Source organism: Salvia hispanica, chromosome 6 (assembly GCF_029641045.1).
Source record: "Salvia hispanica isolate PSC_SH4W2 chromosome 6, Shi_PSC_v1, whole genome shotgun sequence".
Taxonomy (NCBI): domain Eukaryota; kingdom Viridiplantae; phylum Streptophyta; class Magnoliopsida; order Lamiales; family Lamiaceae; genus Salvia; species Salvia hispanica.
Window position 1 is genome coordinate 18,519,195 of NC_142697.1, and position 20,938 is coordinate 18,540,132.

General features: G+C 37.3%; 2 protein-coding genes and 1 pseudogene across 3 annotated transcripts; all 3 read right to left on the reverse strand.

Annotated features, from left to right (window-relative positions):
* Positions 1-6,092: 6,092 nt before the first annotated feature.
* On the reverse strand, positions 6,093-6,873 carry LOC125203527 (uncharacterized protein At5g01610-like; annotated as a pseudogene).
* Positions 6,874-14,059: 7,186 nt separating this feature from the next.
* LOC125206329 (uncharacterized) lies at positions 14,060-14,885 on the reverse strand. Its single transcript, XM_048105598.2, has one exon. The coding sequence runs from the start codon at positions 14,664-14,666 to the stop codon at positions 14,199-14,201; it is 468 nt and encodes a 155-aa protein (XP_047961555.2). The 5' UTR covers positions 14,667-14,885; the 3' UTR covers positions 14,060-14,198.
* Positions 14,886-15,028: 143 nt separating this feature from the next.
* Positions 15,029-20,640, reverse strand: LOC125208198 (glyoxysomal fatty acid beta-oxidation multifunctional protein MFP-a-like). Of its 2 annotated transcripts, none has more exons than XM_048107781.2 (18): positions 20,463-20,640; positions 20,157-20,228; positions 20,003-20,068; positions 19,867-19,920; positions 19,717-19,784; positions 19,346-19,427; positions 19,038-19,093; positions 18,635-18,937; positions 18,469-18,555; positions 17,917-18,082; positions 17,732-17,853; positions 16,878-17,041; positions 16,549-16,803; positions 16,076-16,197; positions 15,880-15,974; positions 15,586-15,740; positions 15,333-15,510; positions 15,029-15,180 (listed from the first exon to the last, which is right to left on the reverse strand). In XM_048107781.2, exons 1-18 carry the CDS (start codon positions 20,635-20,637, stop codon positions 15,154-15,156), a joined length of 2,247 nt encoding a protein of 748 aa, XP_047963738.2. In that variant the 5' UTR covers positions 20,638-20,640; the 3' UTR covers positions 15,029-15,153. The 2 variants fall into 2 exon arrangements, with proteins under 2 accessions (XP_047963738.2, XP_047963739.2); XM_048107782.2 differs by having other exon boundaries at positions 15,372-15,510; positions 20,463-20,639.
* Positions 20,641-20,938: the final 298 nt, after the last annotated feature.

Below are 20,938 nucleotides of genomic sequence, written 5' to 3' on the forward strand. Positions count from 1 at the left end.
TGTGTTTGTATTCCGTCGCTATTGATTTATTTAAGGTTGATGTGTGTCTTTTAGTTTTCTGTTGCTGCGTGTTTTGGTTTTGAATTTTCAATAATTCATTGGATTTATTTGCATCCGTAATAAAGTTGACGTTATAAGATCTGTGTGTCAATCAGTCGCTAGTGACTGGATTACATTATTTTATTTGAATTTGTTGTGGGTAGAGACGGAACTAAAAAATTAAATAAGTCGTATAAGGGATATTCCGCCGGTGGTTGTTGCCAGCAGGGGCTTGGCCCCATGTGGTTCCTTCGGTGGTTGTTGCTATGTAAGATTATTTTTGATAACGTTCACTAATCTGTGGTATTTGCTTCATGTTTATTTCAACTGCTTGCGATTAATTAACAACCATGTGCCCCATATATTCTCGAAGTGCTACCTTGTTGAAAGCTAAGTTTCCACTGGAGTTTTTCTTAACAACAAAGGAAAAAAAAGGATTTGATGTTCTGTTTGTTGCAAATTTGACAAGGGTCGTAATCCTTATGCTTCTAATGAAGGAAGTGGAAGACTCCAACTACAAACTTTTAAAGTACAATGTGATACTGAATTTCACTGCAAAGTATACGGAGAGGAAGAAAAGGCACGTCGGGAGGAAGAAAAAGTACGCTGGCAGGAAGAAGAAAATGCACACCGGGAAGAATTAAAAGGAAAGTCTGTGGGATATGGTAATTGGTAGACACTTTCTAATAATGTGAATTCCACTGTGAAAGAAAATCTAATTGCTATCAATCTGCTGAAGGAGTATATGGAGAATCTCTAACTGTCTATCTGAGGAGTGCAACAATTTAATGGTGATGAAGCATTTATTTCCAATCTTGACTTTTTTACACCTTCAACTAGTAAGGTACACCGTACATCCTACTCTCCCAAGGGCAATTGCATCTGCAGGTTAGATCACATATAGCACTCCAAGGCTTCAAATCGGTAATGTAAGTTGCATTCATATATGTCGTGTTATAATCCATGCCAAGAGATGACCCTCCAAAGCAATCTAATTAAAGTGACTGAATCGGTAATGTAAGTTGCATGCATATATGTATTGATATAATCATTGCAAATTTTTAGTATTGCTGTTTTGATTCTTAATTTCAAATTACATTGGTATATATTTAATCAAAAGTAAGTGTAACTTATAGCTAATATTTAATTAAATAATATATGCATAGGTCACATATCATAATATAATTATAGAGTGACACTTGTATATAACAATTCACAAACGTATATTAATATGTACTCTCTCCGTCCCCCATTACTGGTCCACTTTTGTCATTTTCGTTCGTCCCCTTTTAATTGTCCACTTTCACTTTTTACCATAAATAGTAAGTAGACATCATATTTCACTAACTCATTCTACTCACATTTTATTATAAAATTAATATATAAAAGTGAGACTCATATTCCACTAACTTTTCAACTCACTTTCCTTTACATTTCTTAAAACTCGTGCCGGAACCAAAGTGGACAATTATTAGGGGACGGAGGGAGTATATGCTACGCATATGATCGTTCCTCAAAAGATAAGTTTCTCTATTGATCGAATTTGTGACTTGTAGCCATTGATCGAACTTGTAGCACATTGTGATGTTATGGCCCATATACTATCTTTGACCTATTTACTTCTTTATTTGTGTGGTCTAAATAGTTGTATGAGTCAACCTATCTAGCTCACTCATTCACCATACCCTCGCTCGACTGACGCCCTGTGTCCACTCCACTCTAATCGTGAGTCTTGATTGTCGATTGAGAGAGACGATTATCGAGGAGTGACTTAAATGATTATCCTCACACACCAACTCCTCAATCGTCTTTTTGTGACTTGTGAGACTGTTTTCTACGATCGTTCCATACTAGCAAAACTTATCCTATGATTCCTTGCAAGTGTCGACGCTAAATTGGCACTATGTGGTTCTGATTCTCATGTCGGAGGAGTTTCTAACCTTATTGAGTGAATCAAAGTGATTTTACCATGGTGAAACCATTCGTGTGTTGTGGATTCCTAGTTTTTTTATATATAAATAAATATAAATTTTAAACTCTTTATTACGGCGAATTCAAATCCGAGATGTTTGGCTTCAAATATAGATCACTCTACTACTAGGTCAAATAGCAAATTCATGATTTTCTTGAAAAATAGGTCAAATAGCCAATTCACGGTTTTCTTGTTTTGAGAAAATGAATAGATGTCCTCAAAAGAAATAAAGAGATGAATAATAAAGAGATATTTGACGGCCCAAAAGGTCATAGTTTTGCACCAATTATAAGGACCGATTGGACACTTTTTTCCCTCATAAACCAGGCCTAAAAAAGAGTTTTAATATAAAGACCAGATTATAAACTTTGGAGTAATGGATAAGCAATACACTCGTACATTTGGATTTAAAAATTTGTGCTAGAGTTATTTGTTGCAGTATACAAGTGGTTGGGGGAGAGTGAAATTGTTTCGCTGCCAATCTCAACTTTCATGAAGTGTTTATTATGAGAAAACATAAAAATATATCACCACTTTCGATTTTCATTTCTAAATTTTGTCATACAACAAGTTTTCTACTGGAGTAAGTATTTGTTATTTCTACATCCCCATTGGCACTCGTAAGTTTATTAAAATAATAGTCAAATCTTGTTTATCAACTTGATCGATTAAATAATAGGGAAATCACCAAGTTTGGTCAAAATCTGGTCTATCCCACAAAGTTTAAAATCCGCTAATTAAATCATAAAGTTTCAATTTTTCTAGTTTATTCCATGAGTCAAATTTTAGGTGGAATATTTGCATCTCTACATTGAAAGTCATCTTGAAAAATCAATCCCACTTTAAGATCAAACTCATTTTGATTACACTTTGAATTATACACACATCTTTTTCGTGATTTAAATCTCAATCCATCTTGAAATCACAATTCACGTCAACAAAGATTCCACATAAAATTCGATTCATGAGATAAACTAGAAAAATTGAAACTTCGTGATTTAATTAACGGATTTCAAACTTTATGGGATAGACCAGATTTTGACCAAACTTGGTGATTTAAATTGCAATTCCCCTTAAATATATTACTAGTATAAATTATTGATAAAGAAAAGTTCAAGTATTTTTAAATTATAGGTCGTTATTTAATTACGTGAAATGTGTGTTATTTATTTTAGTACTTCATGAAATACTAAATCGCAGCTTCGTCGGTGTAACGATTAACCTAACCTCGTTAATCGTTATCCACCTTAAATGCGATAAAGTCATATTTTTATACAAACTGCAGTATTACGTGTTGATTCATAAATAATTCTCAATAGTTGCTGTTAGAGCATCCACTATAGGTGGACACTTTTTGGTGGACAACCCTTTTTTTTTATCCATAGCCACTTTATACAAAAAAAAAGTGTCCGCAGCAATAGTGGACACTTTTTTTAGCCACATTTCACTTTATTTTATCTGTTGTATATTTTAATTCAATTACAATTAAAATTATCGGACTAAAAATAATTAGAGAAAAACGGCTAGTGCAATAAAATTAAAATTGAAAACTAAATTTTCGTCGGATTATAGTGAGGGGAAAATTACAACGAAAATTTGATCTACGGAAAATCACACATGTTCTTCACGCTACGCCGCCTCCCCACGTGCCCAGACCTCTTCAATCAATCGACCTGGAGTTGGTCATGTGCTGTGCTCCTGCGTATATCAGCGAAACGTTGGATCAGATATTCATTATTACGTGGTACACCCATCTGTATCGGCGCGGAGGCAACGCCGTGACTTGTACTTGCACCATCTTCCGGCGCCCAACGTTCTGCAGCAAATCCTTCATCTTCTATTATCATATTGTGCAATATGATACATGCTACCATAATATTCGCGACATCATCTTCGTGCCAAACTCGTGCCGGGCAGCGTAGAATGGCCCATCGCGCTTGGAGCACACCAAAAGCTCGCTCAACATCTTTCCTAGCGGCCTCTTGTTTTCGCGCAAAATATTGTCTCTTCGCTCCAGCCGGTTGGCGAAGTGTCTTGACGAATACGGGCCAACGAGGGTATATTCCATCTGCCAAATAGTATCCCCTGCGATACTGCGTGCCATTTGCTACAAAACTGATCTCTGGACCCTCTCCCCGGCACTCATCATTGAAGATAGGCGACGACTGCAGAACGTTGATGTCGTTGTTCGAACCTGCAACACCGAAATACGCATGCCAGATCCGCAAACGGTAGTCAGCAACGGCTTCGAGGATCATCGACGGATGTTTCTGCTAGAAACCGGTAGTGAACTGGCCTTTCCACGCCACCAGGCAGTTTTTCCACTCCCAATGCATGCAATCTATGCTGCCCATCATCCCGGGGAAATTGTGCACCGCACCGTGCATATCTAGCAGTCTCTGGCACTCATTAGGGGTTGGCTTTCGTAGGAACTCCGGACCAAAGACTTCCCGAATACCCTTACAAAACTGCCGGAGCACATTTAGACTAGTCGTCTCACCCATCTGTAGGTATTCGTCGAACATATCAGCCGGTCCGGCATAGGCAAGCTGCCTTATTACAGAGGTGCATTTCTGCAAAGTAGACAGTCCGATCGGCCAGTGCAATCACTCCGGAGCATGAAGCACTCGAACCGGTTCGCCAATGTCGTCGCTATATGGGTAAAGAGCGGTCGCGACATTCTGAAACGCTGACGAAAAATCTCAGCCGGGTAACGAGGGTCAGCGTTAAAGTAGTCGGCCATAAGCCGCTCAGCCGCTCCGACATGGTCTCGTGGGATTGTCCGACGATGACGAATCTCACGAGGGATCGCCGCCGCCTCATCCTCCTCGTCGGCCTCCCTCTGCACCTTTTGAATCAAAGAATCCCATGCTTGATTCCACAAATCATCCATAATTGAAAAAATTTTAGAGATAGAAAATTTGGATAGAAAGTGAAATGGGTGTGAAGATGTGTGTGGAGAGAAGATGAAAATGGGAGGAATATTTATAAAAAAACCATTACAAATTCGAATTAAAAAAAAATATTCAAAACCGGCGACCGCCACGGCGGTTTCGCCGCGCAATAGATAGGCGCGGCGGCCGCCGCGCTTCTCTCTCCTCCGGCCCGTCCTCGCCGCGATTCCCGTCCGCCCCAACAAATTCGTCCGCCCCCGGGGCGGACGCCTCCTCCGCTATAGCCCGCCGCGGCTAAGCCGCGAACGGTGCAGCCGGCGTGCCGGCCGCATAGTGGATGCTCTTACATTGATAATATTTCACACCAGCACGCCGGCCGCATAGTGGATGCTCTTACGTTGATAATATTTCACACCAGTAAAAATATAAGGTGACAGATATCAGGAGTGTGTGTGGCATGACTTACCTCGAAATCCAATAATACTACTCCATCTAATTGTATTTTCCCTTAAAAAGGAAGAAATATTCAACATCTAGACATTTCTTGGAAATCTTAACCCAAGTCCCAACTTATTTATGCAATTATGATACATCTACAATAAATAATAGCAATACATATAAGTTCCAAACACTTCGAAAACCCCACACTGAACTAAGATTTTGTCATCTTGTAGAATTATTTTTTATATATTCTAAAAATAGTACTCCTAGTATCTTCAATTCATGGATTATCCTTTTTAAATTTTAATTCATGGATTATCCTTTTTAGTAGTAAAATTTAATTCATGGATTATCTTGTTCTCATAAGTCTGGACTTGCTGTTTCTATCCACAAACATAAAAATAGTACTCCTAGTATCTTCAATTCATGGATTATCCTTTTTAAATTTTAATTCATGGATTATCCTTTTTAGTAGTAAAATTTAATTCATGGATTATCTTGTTCTCATAAGTCTGGACTTGCTGTTTCTATCCACAAACATAGGGAGTAATTCTCAAAGTCAAAGGTATAAATATAAATCCTAAAAGCTAACACCCTCATATTCTTAACCTTATCTGCTATTCAACAGATTATCCTAAGTAATGCCTAAAGACTCTAACTATTCAATTGCAGAACACTTTGATGATTGTGCTAAATATCAAACACATTTATCCAACACAAACTTTAGAAAAAGAAAACATGAAACAAACAGTAAGATCAGTTGCATTGGGGCATTTCATAAGAGATACAAATCGGGAATCCTAAAGCGTCTGTTTAATTCTTTGGAATTCAAAAGTGGAAGTTAACATCATAAGTAGCTAAATGCATCAATTGCTCACCAAAAAACAAATGAGCTGCTGATCGCCGGAGCTCCGAAATCGCCGCCGCTAATCATACTGCACGATCGGCAGAATCCTCCTTAGCTTGTCCACAGTCAAATCCACAGCCACACTGCGGGCACTCGAAGAAATTATCCACGGGGAAACTAGCCGACGCGATTCCGACGGACAGCTGCAATTCATCGCCGTTGCTGGTCACCTCGATTATGTTGATCCAGAAAAACAGAATTTTCACCTGGATCCCGTTCAAATCGGTGATCTTATTCTTCGCGATGGTGCCAGTAATGGTGCTCTTGTAGTTGAGATCATAACCGTTGACTGAGTAGCTGCAGCTGCCGCCTATAAGCACCGAGAATTTGCCGGTGGCGGTGTCGAGCTCGTAGCTCGTGACGCCCTGGGGCAGGAGGCCGGCGGGGAATCCGTAGGACTGGAGCAGGTCGTAGACAGAGGGCGGATCGGCCGCGGCGGTGGCCGAGAGGAGAGAGAGGATTAAGAGGAGACGTGCGGCGGTGGTAGACATTGATTGCGGCGGCGGTTTGGGGGAGAGGAAATTGAATGGAGGTAAAATTTGGGAATTTGATGGATATGAATATGATGTTGAATTTTGTTAGGTGCCTGCCTTACTACTCCATAATATTTTGACTAGTAGTTGCAACCTTCATTTTCGCGTCCGATAAATATAATACTCATATCAATGAAGTTCGAGATCAACGTTTCTACATACGAAAATTAACTAATTATTCAATTTGACATTACATTTCTTCAAATCTGTAATTATAATGTAAATGAGAAATAGTGAAAAAAAAAAAAAAAAAAAGATGTTAAATCTCGAAAACACACTTTGGAAAATCATACTCTCTCCGTTCCAACTAAGTTGAGTCGTATTCTTCTTTGGGATGTCTCAACTAAGTTGAGGCATTTCTTTTCATTTTTTTTAACAAAAAAAAGAAATATCTAATCACTTTTACTTTATTCCACTATCTACTTTACTCTCTCTCTATCTTTTCTACTCTCTCTTATTTTTCAATACAATTTCTTAATTTTCGTGCCCAAAAGTTATATGTCAACTTAGTTGGAACGCACAATAACTGTCACTCTTTTCCATTTTGGTCCGTTCCAAGATAATTGTCACACTTCATTTTTACCATAAATAGTAAGTAGGTCTCATATTTCTAACTCACTTCACTCACATTTTATTATAAAATCAATATTAAAAAATGAGTCTCACATTCCACTAACTTTTCTAATCAATTTTTCTTTAAATTTCTTAAAACTCGTGTCATCACCAAGAGTGACAATTATTGTGGGACGAATGAGTCTATTATTATTATTATTATTATTATTATTATTATTATTATTATTATTATTATTATTATTATTATTATTATTAATTATTAATAATCAGAACAATGAAGAATTAAATTATTGATCTCATTATTTCCTACTTATTCTCCCTTTCGGAGAAACCGCCTATCTCTCCAACTCTCTCAAAATTATTTCCTACTTATTCTCGCTTTCGGAGAAACAGCCTACCTCTCCAACTCTCTCAAAATTAGGCTATTTATCCTTCTATCTTTTCTCAAGTAATTTCTGCATTAGGTTTTAATTCATAATTAATATTCTATCAAATTAGTGTTTTTATTAGGTTCTCATCCTCAATTGATTTGCTTTTCAACCACCATATCTGATGTGTTGTCAAACTCCCCTCCTGTTGCTCAGTTTTATTCCCGAGTTTTCTGATGCCGATTTTGACTATTACGATTCAAGTTTCGATACTCGTGGAGCCATACGGATGCTGGATGGTCAAAAAAATCTCCACACAAAGAATAGTAGTTCGACATCAGAGGTCGTGATAGTTAAAATATGCTTGAATATTCAAAATCTATCTTACGAAATTAATACCAGAAAATCGAGCAGTAGGAGGGGTAGCTTGACAGACAGGCATGTTAGGTTGAAATGTAAATTAGTTGGAATATGAGAGCGTAATAATAAGATATTGATAATAAATTAATACATATCAGAGAGATTATTTAAAAGAGAACCGGCAAAAAGATGTAACAAGAAAGAAAATCCGGTGCCATGGAGGCATTTCACATTTATCCTCATTCTATTTAATCATAATGAAATACTTCGCATATATATTTATAATATGTATAGTATGAAAGAATCTCTGATAGAAAACTAAATCAAATCATAACAAACTAAATCAAATATAATCCTAACAATTTATAAAATATAAAATAAATAATATAAAACATATTCTAGATTTATGGAAGAAATTAGATGAAATAAAATAAATATCTATATCAAGATCCCTGTCATACACTAATGAAATATTGGGATAGATTTATCATTTGGCGGTGGACTATGTTTGAATAATAAGGTTAAATTAATAATAAAGCTTAGGCAATGACATATGTCATCTATATTTAACTTTTCAAAAGGATCGATATCTTTTATAGATGTCATTTCATGAAATTCCTAATGGAAAAAAAGTATTTATAATAAATGTTGGTTCAATTATTTTGATTATATCAAACTTGATCAGGGTGTTCTGTAATGAACTTCCAGTAGTGGCGAAACGGGTTACCGGCGGATACTCGTATCTTAATTTAATCAAATTTATTGTTTTAATATTCTCCCTGCAATAGATTAGGAATAAAAGTGAGGATAAACTCTATAGCTAGTTCCGATGAATTTTCAACTGAATATTTATTAGAATATAAAAGTATTTCAAAAGATTTCTTAGAACACTAAGATTCTACTCCCTCCGACCCCAAAGAGTATGAAGTCTATTTTTTTTTCGTCCATCTCTAAAGAGTATGAACTTTCTAATTTTGAAAAATTCAAACATACTACCCCCACACATCATTTTATTTATAACTTATACCATTAACATTAACACTTATACCATTATAATAATGTGGACCCCACTCTCCACTAACATTATTTCCACTACTCTCTCTCTCTCACTTTTCACCTTAATTATTAAAACTCATGCCGAACCCAAAGTTCATATTCTTTGGGGACGGATGGAATCTAAAGTATATTAAAAAATTATATATCGCTAATACTAATAATATCGGGACTAACGGGTATACCCGCCAAACTCTAAAATATAGTACTACCCGATCCTGCCCGTTTTCCATTATCGTCGGATAGCGGGTACCCAATACCCGCCGGGTATCGGGTCGAAATGAGAATTACTCATTACCCGTTATCCATTTTGTCACCCCTAGTTATGATAATCAACGATGAAAATATAATTGGTTTATCTAAATTCGTGAATATGATACCACTAAACTTCCTTAGTGGTTAATATACTCCCTCCGTTCATAAACGTTCTATTTTATCATCTTCATTCATCCACTAATACAAATTTCATATTTCCATTTACTTTTTACCATTTTTTATAATGGACTTTACATTCCACTAACTTTTACACTTACATTTTATTATAAAATTAATATAAAAAAATATGATTCATCTTCCACTAACAATTTTCTACTCATTGTCTATCACATTTCTTAAAATCCATGCCCGGTCAAATGTTCTTATAATGGTGGAAGAAGGAAGTACTTTTTGTTTTATCTTGTTACAGGGGTTCATATTGTCGAGAACATACATAATTTGAAGAGATACTACTCGTATTCTGAGAACCACCTTATTTCATCTCTTTTTCAAATAAGGGTTATTGGTATGTAAGAGCACTCACGATAGATACAGTCCATTCTTTATCCCATCATATTCTGAGCTAGTTCTTAATTTCCTGGTTGGTTTTAGCGCTTTACATTTTGTAATATTCGCACAGCGTTCTCTCCAAAGTCGTTTGTGCAACATCCGTCATGCCACCCTCTTTGTCGGCCTAGTGCAATTCGGCTTCTGACCCGCTTGCATGTGTCTTCCCCTTCTGTTTGGCCGCTTTGACGCCCCATTGGGCCCCACTAGGTAGCTAACTCTCCTCCGGGGCTTCGCTCAAGTCGATCGGTTAAGCTCTACCGCTATTGTTGTAGCCCCCGGATCTGTTGAGACACGTCCTCTTTGGCGCATTCGGATCCAACCCGATCGAAATTTGGGGTATCCTTCAGAATCCGGCAGGTCTACCGGTGCTTAAAGAGGGTAGACATACCGTTGACCGAATACTCCTTCATCGTCAACTCTTTGACGTTGTCGTAGCTTTGTCCGCTACCCATCATCCGCATGTTGTTTTCGTACAAACCTTATCATCATCTGCCAATTTCGGCCCTCGTGTACTCCCAATGCTTTTGGAGCTGGCCAGGCTTGTGGGCCTTTAGCTCGGGAGGCTTCACTTCGGTGTATCTAGTCGTGATACGTTGTCGGAACCCTCCCTTCGTCTGCATGTTGGAGGCGATCGGGTCCTTGAAAATTTTGACCCAACACCGAGCTGGTGCCATTGACTCCGTCGGGGTGTAGTTCACCCTTTTTTCCTTCCGTTGGGTTGTTGGCTTAGAAGACTCGGCCCCCTTCCACTTCCCTTCGGTGGGGAATAGGATCCTCCTTCGGTGGTAGTAATTTTGTGATGGGTGCGAGGTGAAGGGTCTACCAGTGCTGACATAGGCATTGCTGGTGTATTAGTTTGAGGGACTTCCATCGAGATTCATTGCTAAAGAGAAAGAAATATTTTAGAGAGAATGGAGAGGAGTGGAGTAAAAAATAAGGTTGAGGGGGTATATACATAGAGTGAAATTGTTTTTAAAAATCAATGCTGAGTTCGGCGGTCGCGCACCACAATGGGCGCCGATCGAGTTTCGGTGCGACAGATGGGCGGCCGGTGGAGGACGCTGATGATCGGCCACAATGGGCGCCGATCAACACCCTTATTGTGATACTCTAAGCTAACAAGTGAAAATTGACACATTGATCAAAATTCGTAATATTATTTACTAAGGGTGTCTCCAATGGGGGACGTCCCGGTAGGACGTCGCCGACGTCCGCCGTAGTGGGTGGGAAGGGCGCCCACGCCCGTCCCGAGTGCCCGTCGGATGGCCTCGCCCCTCGCATCGACGTCCGACACTGTGGCGAAGGTCGGACGTCCTCAATTTTTAATTTTTTTTTTATTTTTTATTTAAAAAAAAACTCTATAAATAGGGCTCCCCCAACTTCAGGAGGATATCATCGAAGAGGTTTGGACGCGGAGGGGTGGACGTTGATGTGGTTGTTTTTTTTTCTATCTACTATGTAATTTTTTTTTTCGAATGATGTATGTTTTTTTCTTAATTAAATATTCGTATTTCCCATTCATATTCGTGTCGAATTTTAATTCCGTGACTTTTAATTTTAATTGTGAATTAATTTAATTGTGGGAAGGGCTAGTGGAAGTCCTAGTGCAGTGGGAAGGGCTAGTGATGTGGCAGTGGAATGGAAAGGGCTAGTGCTGACGTGGCAGACAATTTTTGTGGGAAGGGCTAGTGGAGGTCCTAGTGGGAGGAGCGCCACCGGAGACACTCTAAGTTTGAAGTTTGTGGAAAAAATCAAAATATATAAAATTACTGTGATATTAGGGATCAATAACCCTTTAAATCAAGAGTAAATCTTGGCGCGAGCGCACTTGCACACTTATTTAGACACATTAATTAGAAAATTAATATACCTCCTTCCACAACAAATGACCAATTTTATCATATTTGGATTGTGACATCCCTAACCCGAAACATGCATTATTTTGCATATTATCATATTATATTGTCATTGCATATTAAATTGTCATTTTTACTACAAAGATATTAAGTGTGTCATAGAGAATATATTTATTTTTATGATTAACTCGGTATAGTCGAATATATAGATAATTTTGATTCACGAGAATTTTAAATATGAAAGTGTACATACTATATAACCAAATTAGTGTATATATGCCATAATTATTTAAATGTGTGTGCATATGTACTAATGTGGATGAGTGCATGGTATTATGGAAGTACTTTGTGTATTAATATAAACATATATACGTTCTTATATATAGGAACAAAATTGAGTATGACTAATCTCCTAATTACTAACTCTATTTATATATTGTATTTTTACTATTGAATGAATTTTGTAAACTTATCTTCACTCCACAATTAGATATGTTGTAGATGACACGTAGCACCTTGAGTACTTAGGACTGCCACTTGGAGTAATAACATTCCAATTTGTTTGTTTAAGTCGGCTAGTGCAACGTGAATATATATATACAACTATACATCTTTATACACAAAAATAATTTTAGAAAAAGAGATATTAGGAGAGGTTAGAAGAGGTCAGCGGAAGAAAAAAGAAAGTAACGAAATATTTTGGGCAAATAGGATCGAGAGTTATAAATCGAGAGTTGAAATCAGGAGCTCAATAAGTTTAACTATCATAATCAGGTGTGTATAAATCACACTTTTAATTTTACATATTTCATGTGATTGATTGTTATGTGTTAAATTGAAGTGAATGTTTGAATTATATGATGTAAGCCTGAAATGGTTGTGTGTTATTTGATATTGATAGCCTAATATGATGTGGATATGTGATTTGTGCAATAGATATAATTTATCTATAGTATTGGAGTTAATTGATGGAATATTTGGATATGTAATTAGTGCAATGGATATGTTTGATGTATTATAATGGAATCATTCGAGTCATGAGATTAAAGAGAATATGTGACTGTCTTGCTCTGGATCTGATATACAATGGCAAAAGACCAACGGGTCATATACAATGATAATGGACCTACGGGTCAAAGAAAGTATACAAAGAGGGACCTTCGTGGAAAGGTCAAATTCAAAGAGGGGCCTTCGTGGAAAGGTCAAAATGCAAAGAGGGGTCTTCGTGGAAAGGTCAAATCAAAGAGGGTCTTCGTGGAAAGGTCAAATAATTAAAAGTGACCTGCAGGTCGTATACAATGGAAATCCCGGCAGATACCAGGCTTGACCAGTCACAAAATAATAAACTGAACAGAGTGGCATATGCATATGTATATGGAATCATTATTAATTTGTTGGTTATTGTTATATATATTGGTTAAAGAATATGTTTGATTTTTGGAATGTGAAATTAAAGGTGAAAATTTATATGCACTGAGTTGTGGCTCATATAAACCACTATAATTTTTCAGGAATAAGATATGAGTGAAGTATTTGGTTGAGATGAGCCGTAGGAATTGCACATGTTATCAGGGTCGGCGGGTCGGCGGCTGAAGCATTTTGTCACCTTTTCTTCCTCATCAGTTTTGCATGTAGATAAATATGTACTATATAGAGTGGTGAGAGGGTCCCACTATGGTTTAGAATATTTGATATATGTACCTGATAAATAATAGTTTTTGAAATTATATAATACGTGTGGATTATTTATTTTAAATATTGAATTTATTTATAGTAAGTATATTAGTCATAAGGGTTGAGGTGTGACATGGGTGGCCACTAAAATTAGACCAATTCTTAATATGAAAAGTTTTAAATAAATACTTAATCAACGGATCATCCTAAATATAGACCTCACAGTACACTAACACTACTTACAACACATATTACCTCTCACTCTCTTACTTTATCAACTGCACATTAAAACTCGTGTTATTTATAATTTTCTATGGACAAACTTAGTGTTAATTAAAAGAATCAAATAAAAAAAGGTTTTTTAAATGTGTTTCACTTGCAAGCTAGTAGGAGTACTAAAGTAAATGTTACATTAGTTACTCTTTTGATTGAAATAGTGTTGTACTAACAACTAATCAAGCTACATATATATCAGTTCGCTCAAAACAATTCAATCTAAAAGTGGATTGTAAATTCTCACTCTCAACATTTTTTATTAGGAGGGGACTCAATAAACCAAAGATGTCATCAATCAAAACAGGTAACATTATAATTTTATTTCTCACACCAAAATGAAATGGTAAAGACAAAAATAAACTTGAGGAGTAACACATAGTAGCAACATATTTATTGAGGCAGCAAATTAAATAAAAGAAGTGAGTAACTAAGTTGTGGCGAAGGAAGGGAGACGACAGTCAAAGCCACAGCCGCACATGGGTATGTTGAAGAAATTGTAAACCGGCATATCAACATCCGCGAAGCCGTTGGAGAATTCGACTTCTTCTCCGTCTTCAATCACCTCCACCTCCACCAAATTCGACCAGAAGTTCATCATCCTCACCTGCACGCCGCGAAGACCCTCGATTTCCTCATCCCTTATCACGCCCCTCACTTGGGTTTGGAATCGGACGTCGTATCCGTACGCCTTGAAACTGCACGTCTTGTTCAGGTACAGCGCGAACTGCCCCGTGTCAGAGTTCAGCCTGAACCTCGTCGCCACACCCCGCGGGACCAGACCCGGCGGGAAACCGTAGTACCGCAGGATGTCATACACGGTCTCCGACACGGGGGCGACCCCAGGAGAGGCAATGAGGATGAGGATGATGACGACAAGGAACGAGGCGGGAGGCATCGTCGAGCAAATGAGATCTACTAATTCCAAATAATACTAGGAGTACGTACTAGTAGTTTGTTTTTAATTTTAAGTGTTGCGTGTGTAAAATGAGATTGTTGGTTTGCATGTGTATGAGATGATAAAAGCATGTTTTGTTAGTAACTACCCCTATTTGGCTTGAGATAAATAGGCAAGTATTGTCCAACTACCTTGGAGGGGAAATGGCTTGTTTTATGGTCATGTATTTTGAATGATACTATGTGATTAAGCAGATGTTGCATGAATGTGCGCAGATTTTCCTTTTTCCTCATTCAACAAAGATTATTTATTCGATAAAATGAAAGATTTGATGTGAAATTGAATTTAAGTACAACTCATAATAAAACGAAGATCAAATTGGAATTTCAATAAGAAAGTTATCGGAATTTAACAGTTGTAGCATGATTTTTAACTTTACTACGTCTCTTTTCCATAGGGAAGCAATCAATGACGCAATATTCGCATTTTACAACTGGGACTTTATCTGCTTGGCCTGCAAAACAAGGAAGTTGGTCGAATGAGCAATTTCAAGAATCCTTTTCGCTTTTGTCTCTTTTTTTAGTAGTATCATAATTATGTTAACTGAGAGATTACACATGCAACGCTCTTCTAGTTATATAAAAGCAGTGTTTACCCAAAACTAACCTCTAGATATTGTTCAGTTTGAAGTTTTGTATTACTCACCACAGGTGTGCTCTTCCCAGCTTGCTCTATTATGTAGTCACATGCCTCGAAAAAGCCTCCATATGCCTCCGACCAATTCTTCAATTTTGAATATACATATCCGGAGTCAAAGTTGTTGGCCCAGTAATGGATGCCTCCCCTGGTTCAGACAATGCATAGAGTTAGTATATTCTTATTAAAGGAAACAAATAGAAAGAAGAATCCAGATGCATACCTATATGAGGGGAAGCCCATTGCCACTACAGAGGCTACATCAAGATCGGATGGCCTCATCACAACTCCCTCTGAGATTACACGGCATGCTTCATTATAAGCAGGAAAAAGGATCATCTCAGCTATCTCAGTATTGGACAGTTTTGTCAGTTGTTCCTGTCAACGGAAATATACATACATGATCTATGTGGATTTATGAATACAACTGCATATGAATATGCACGTGCACGTGCACTTGCATCAATTTTCACGAGAGAGAGAGAGGGACATCAGAGTTATCAGTTAGATTCCTTACAGTTGTGGCTTTTATTGTGTACTTCCTTAACTCCGGATCTGGGATAGCCTTGCCGCAGTCATCATATTTGTAGAAACCCTTAAAAGTACTTTCACCTGACATAAATGAGAAAATAAATTAGTTGTTCCATTGGAAATCTAAACTTTCATAAAACTCCACTATAAGTTGCCACGAAATACAGAAAAGGCTGAGTTACCTTCACGGTTAGCATTCTGCAGAACTGGAATCAGTTTAGATTTGTAGAACCTATCTGGGAAACGCTCAATAAGTATCCTGCTAATCTCCGTAAAAACTTTGAGTCCAACCATGTCAATCATTCTGCGTTTTAAATTCAGAAGCAACACAAACATGTAAAAATTTTGTGTGGACATAAATAAGCAGAATAATGCATATTCAGAATTACAACTAGGTGTAGAATTTATCTCATAAAGTAAAAGTTGTGCATTGACAGCAAATTCTTCTGTTCAGTTAACTTCCATACTTAGATTAGCATAGCTCAGACTTGTGAGGTCAATATGCTGTTTCTTACATGAAAAAAGAAGTTATATGAGTATTTGCTTCTGCTCTCTTTCACTAAGTTTTTGGAGATGATTTTGTTCACGACTTATTAACTAAAACACAAGTAAGTGGCAAAGTAGTACAAACCCATCATAGAGTATTCCAGCATACCTAAAGGGACCCAAGTCCATCCCAAAGCTTTTTAGAGCTTGATCAATCTGGTAAACATCCACACCTAATTCAGCAAGCAACATTGATGCGTGCAAATATGTAACAACCATGCTGTTGACTCCTTGACCATTGCAATCACTGACAACAATTGGAGTTGTCCTAAATTTTCTTGCAAAACCTAATACATCAGCCATTGCTTGAGATGACACCCTCTCAGTACGAACTATTTCCATTAGCGGCATGACAGGGGAGAGGCTGCATCCAAATTGTGAGAAAGGTTTAGAAAAGAACTCAGGCAGTCAAAGCAAATCACTAACATTATACAGTACCAGAAAAAGTTAATCCCAACAATCCGATCTTGGCATTTGGTCCTTTCACCGATTAATCCCAAACTGAATGTTGAGCTACTACTAGCAAAAATACAATTCGGGGGACAGTGCTTCTCAAGATCAGTAAAAATATCTTGTTTGATTGATAAAGTCTCGCACTCAGCCTGCCAGAAGTTTAGGAAATGCAAGGAATCAGGGAAGTTTTATTTCCAATTTCACATATTTAGCCACTATTGTCAATATCACAACTTTGCTAGAATTTTATCATTTGCAACAATTTAAGAGACAGATAGAAAAGGAGATCAATCACGAAAGGGATTAGGATGGTCTCTTTCAAGACAAATTTACTAGTCCAATTGCACCCTGTCAACCGTGGCCTACCAAAGTCTGACTATATCATTTTTATTCTTTTCAAGGTTTTTCTCCATTGTACAATTCAGACATCGTTTACAAATTAGTACTATTTGATTTAGAATACTAGACTTTAATTATCAACATTGCTCTTAAAGTAAATGAGTAATAGACTAGATAATGCATGAGGTAGTAATTACTGAAACTGAAAGACAAGTTGCCCGGGCTGAAAAGGAGATCCAATTTTTTATAGTAACTTGTGAAGTATATTTAAAGGTTACATATGCAGCATTTCATGTGATTTCCTATTAAAAATACAGGTAATTCACTTTTTCCAATCAGCTGTTTGTAGATACAAATCTAAATGTGAACTGAAAGTTTCTTTAGTTCCAGGACATAAGCTTCTCTTATTTCATGCAGCTCTTGCATAGAGATGTAGCAAGTATTACAACAGGAACTTGGAGGTAATGCAGGTAAAAAAGTATTTAGGAAATATGGTTTACCTCTATCACCAAATCAATATCTTCAAAGCTGTCATAATCAAGAACGCCTTTCAATAGAGTTAAAGCCTTTTCAAGCCCCTGTTGAGTTGTCTTTCCATATTTGAAGTGGGTGTACAAATTTTCTGCCACAAAAGAATAGCTTCTAAATATTGGGCTTTTTACACTTTATAAACAGTGAAACTTACTTCTGATTTTGTTCATTTCTTCCAACAGATGCTCCCTGTTCTGCTCTTTCAAGATGACTTGGCAATTCTTTAGAAGAAGTAATGCTACAATCTCAGAGCTCATCAATCCACCACCAATAACAGCAACCTTGTCTATATTTTTTGGCAGCAACTTCACCTCAGAAATCTGAAACCAGTAAGCATTAAGTAAGCAGGGAAGCAAGAGGGATGATAGAATTAGAGGATCCTTAAGCACATCGAAAGCAAAACAATGCAGAGATGGACATTTAATGGCTATGATCTATTTATGATGTATATATTTCTGCCACATTGATAACTAAAAAGTTCATATCTAGCATTAACAAAAATATTAATATCTACATATTCAAAGTACTCTAATCCTAACCATTTTTTGGTTCAGGCATCTTACAGAGGGGCATCAATTTGACAGACTTCTACTATGACAGGACCAGATTTCTCAACCAGATAGGTTTTTGTGATGTCATTATACTAGAACTTACTTATTACTAACACAATTATTTAAATCAACATAGGGAATACTTCCTGCATAACCTTTGTGGTTTGGCGCTGAGCAAAGAAAAAGTGGACTAGGCTCTTGCATGTACTAGATTGCCGAAGTTCATGGAGAGCCATTGTTTCCTGGAAGTAGAAGTCAAAGCGTCATAAACTTGCTAGTAAGTAGTGCAAAACAACCAGAAAAACGTAAGGAGTATATTACCGTCCATAGTGCATCACGGGGATCCGAAACAATGCCCTGTTCGATCAAATTGATGCACACTAACGGGTGCTGTACATTTGGATTTTGTCTATGGACTTCCATCCTGGCAGAGTTAAGAATTGCTCTTGCTTCTTCCAGGGTTCCTAATTTGTCAGTTTTATAAAGACTAATCACCCATGGTTTAGTATGCTCCACTATGTCCAAAGCCCAGCGGCGAGCTACTTCAAGAAGTTTATCGGCTGGAGCAATGGCATCCACAAGGGACAAAATCTGTGCCTCCTTCCCATCTACTCGCTTTGACATCTGATACATACAAAGAATTTCAACCATTTGCAGAGCACCAACTGAAATTCGGGAGGGGACGAGCACCAACTGAATTTAAGAAGGGAAAAAAAATCCATACCAACATCATTTCCAAAGCCTTTGGAAGGCCCACAAGCCGTGGAAGCCTTTGAGTTCCTAGTATGAAATCACATTTTCAAAATCACACATTATCATGAACAAAGTGGCATACTCGTGAGAAGAAAAATGGTTATATCATTTCACAGTTTATCTCCATGGCATGAATGGTTGAATACCGTGTCATGACAAAGTCAGAGAAATCCTAGTATTTCACAGTTCCAACATGACTATAGGAGAGGAACTTTGTTCCCAAATGAGGCATAGGGCAAGGAATCAAACAAAAACATGAACCATTAAAACCTGCAGTACCTCCAAGTCCTGGGACGACCCCATACTGAAGTTCAGTAAGGCCTAATATTGCAGAAGAAGTTGATATGCGGGCATGACATGCCTGAAAAAGGAAAAGTACTCTTAGCTCCATAATCAACTTTTAAATGGATCACTAGATGCATCAATCAATGCTCTTTAATTGGTTTTGAAACTGTTCACCGCACCCTGCTACAGAGTTATATACATTTAAACAATATGCAAATTGCCACAAATTTTGGGAAAAGCACATCAAAGACTAAACAACTAAGAAAAAACCAAAGAAAACTATGTAATCAAATTGGATTTAACAACTTCTCATAATCAAATAGAACCATGAAAAAGCTATGAAAGCATATCATGTTGCTACATACAAGAACGATCTCCATTGCACCGCCAAGAGCAAGGCCATCAATAGCAGCAACGATAGGTTTCTTTGCAGCTACAGTGGAAGAAGAATGGGTTAAAAAGAATAGCCAACAGACCTTCCACCCGGTAAAGCAAAATCTGGTAAAAAAGACTACCTTCCAGAGTGTCGGTGATAAAATTGATCGACAGAAATCCAATCTCCTCTTTTGCTGTTACAGCTGTACATATTAGAAGCCATTGCAAGAATAACGAAGTTTTTAACAGGAAATGCACAAACAGAGTCAATCTTACTACTCTTTTCTTGTTTACCACCAAAAACTGTCACATTAAATCCACCTGAAAACTTTCTGTTTGTACCTGTTTCAGTTAATTATGGCATTATATTAACAAAAAAGGAAAAGAAAAACCAATTCTATTTGGACGTAACAACAATCTGCAATTTTACCAGTAATAACAATCGCTTTGACATCATCTCTCGACAGAACTCCTTCAATACCCTCTTTAATGCTAACCATCACTGTGAAACAACAAACATGTTAATTGTTATGGAACACGGATAGAGAATGAAGAGAGATTACAAGAAAAATAATCATTAGTCATAAAAAATCGAATTAATTCTCGAATAAAACGGGAAAAGCTGGTTATGAGCAGCTCATCTACTTAAAGTGTAAAATCACAGGCATAAAAAGTGATAGAATCAATCAATTTAGGAAACAAAGAGTGATAAAAGGTCCAAAAGAGTTAGAGATACCGTCGAAGGATAGCAAATTGAGAGGTGGATTGTTGATCGAGACGACGGCGACGGCGTCGGATCCGACCTCCACCAGCGTTTTAGCAAGCATTGTCGTTGCTCCGGCGATGAGTAGAAAAATACTTAGTAGTAATTGACTTGTGTCGAAAAAAGATTCTGAGTTTGGCGCTTCCATCGCCTCCCTATTTATTTCTACTAACCACACAACTGCATAGCCTTAGTACGTCATCTTATTAAAAGATTCTTAATGCACATTCACATCGGAGATAACGATTCCAACAAATTATAAATTATTTTTTTCAAAAAACAATAGTCCCTAGTCAACAAAAATACATGAAATGAAAACGGTCTATAACTGGTTGTAGTTATAATTAATTACGAAAATCGTGACTGAATTAATACTCCCACAAGATTTGCTGAAATAAATGCTTTAGCCCCTTCTTACTCCTGCCTGTCACAACTTGTTGACATTATAA

Bases quoted from the DNA above. Each gene is read 5' to 3' on its own strand.
- LOC125208198 (XM_048107781.2), bottom strand. From the start codon at position 20,637: ATGGAAGCGCCAAACTCAGAATCTTTTTTCGACACAAGTCAATTACTA. The intron at 19,785-19,866 runs GTAGTCTTTTTT...CTTCCACTGTAG, and splicing joins TATCACCGACACTCTGGAAG to CTGCAAAGAAACCTATCGTT. The intron at 17,042-17,731 runs GTAAACCATATT...AACTTCTGGCAG, and splicing joins ATATTGATTTGGTGATAGAG to GCTGAGTGCGAGACTTTATC.
- LOC125206329 (XM_048105598.2), bottom strand. From the start codon at position 14,666: ATGCCTCCCGCCTCGTTCCTTGTCGTCATCATCCTCATCCTCATTGCC.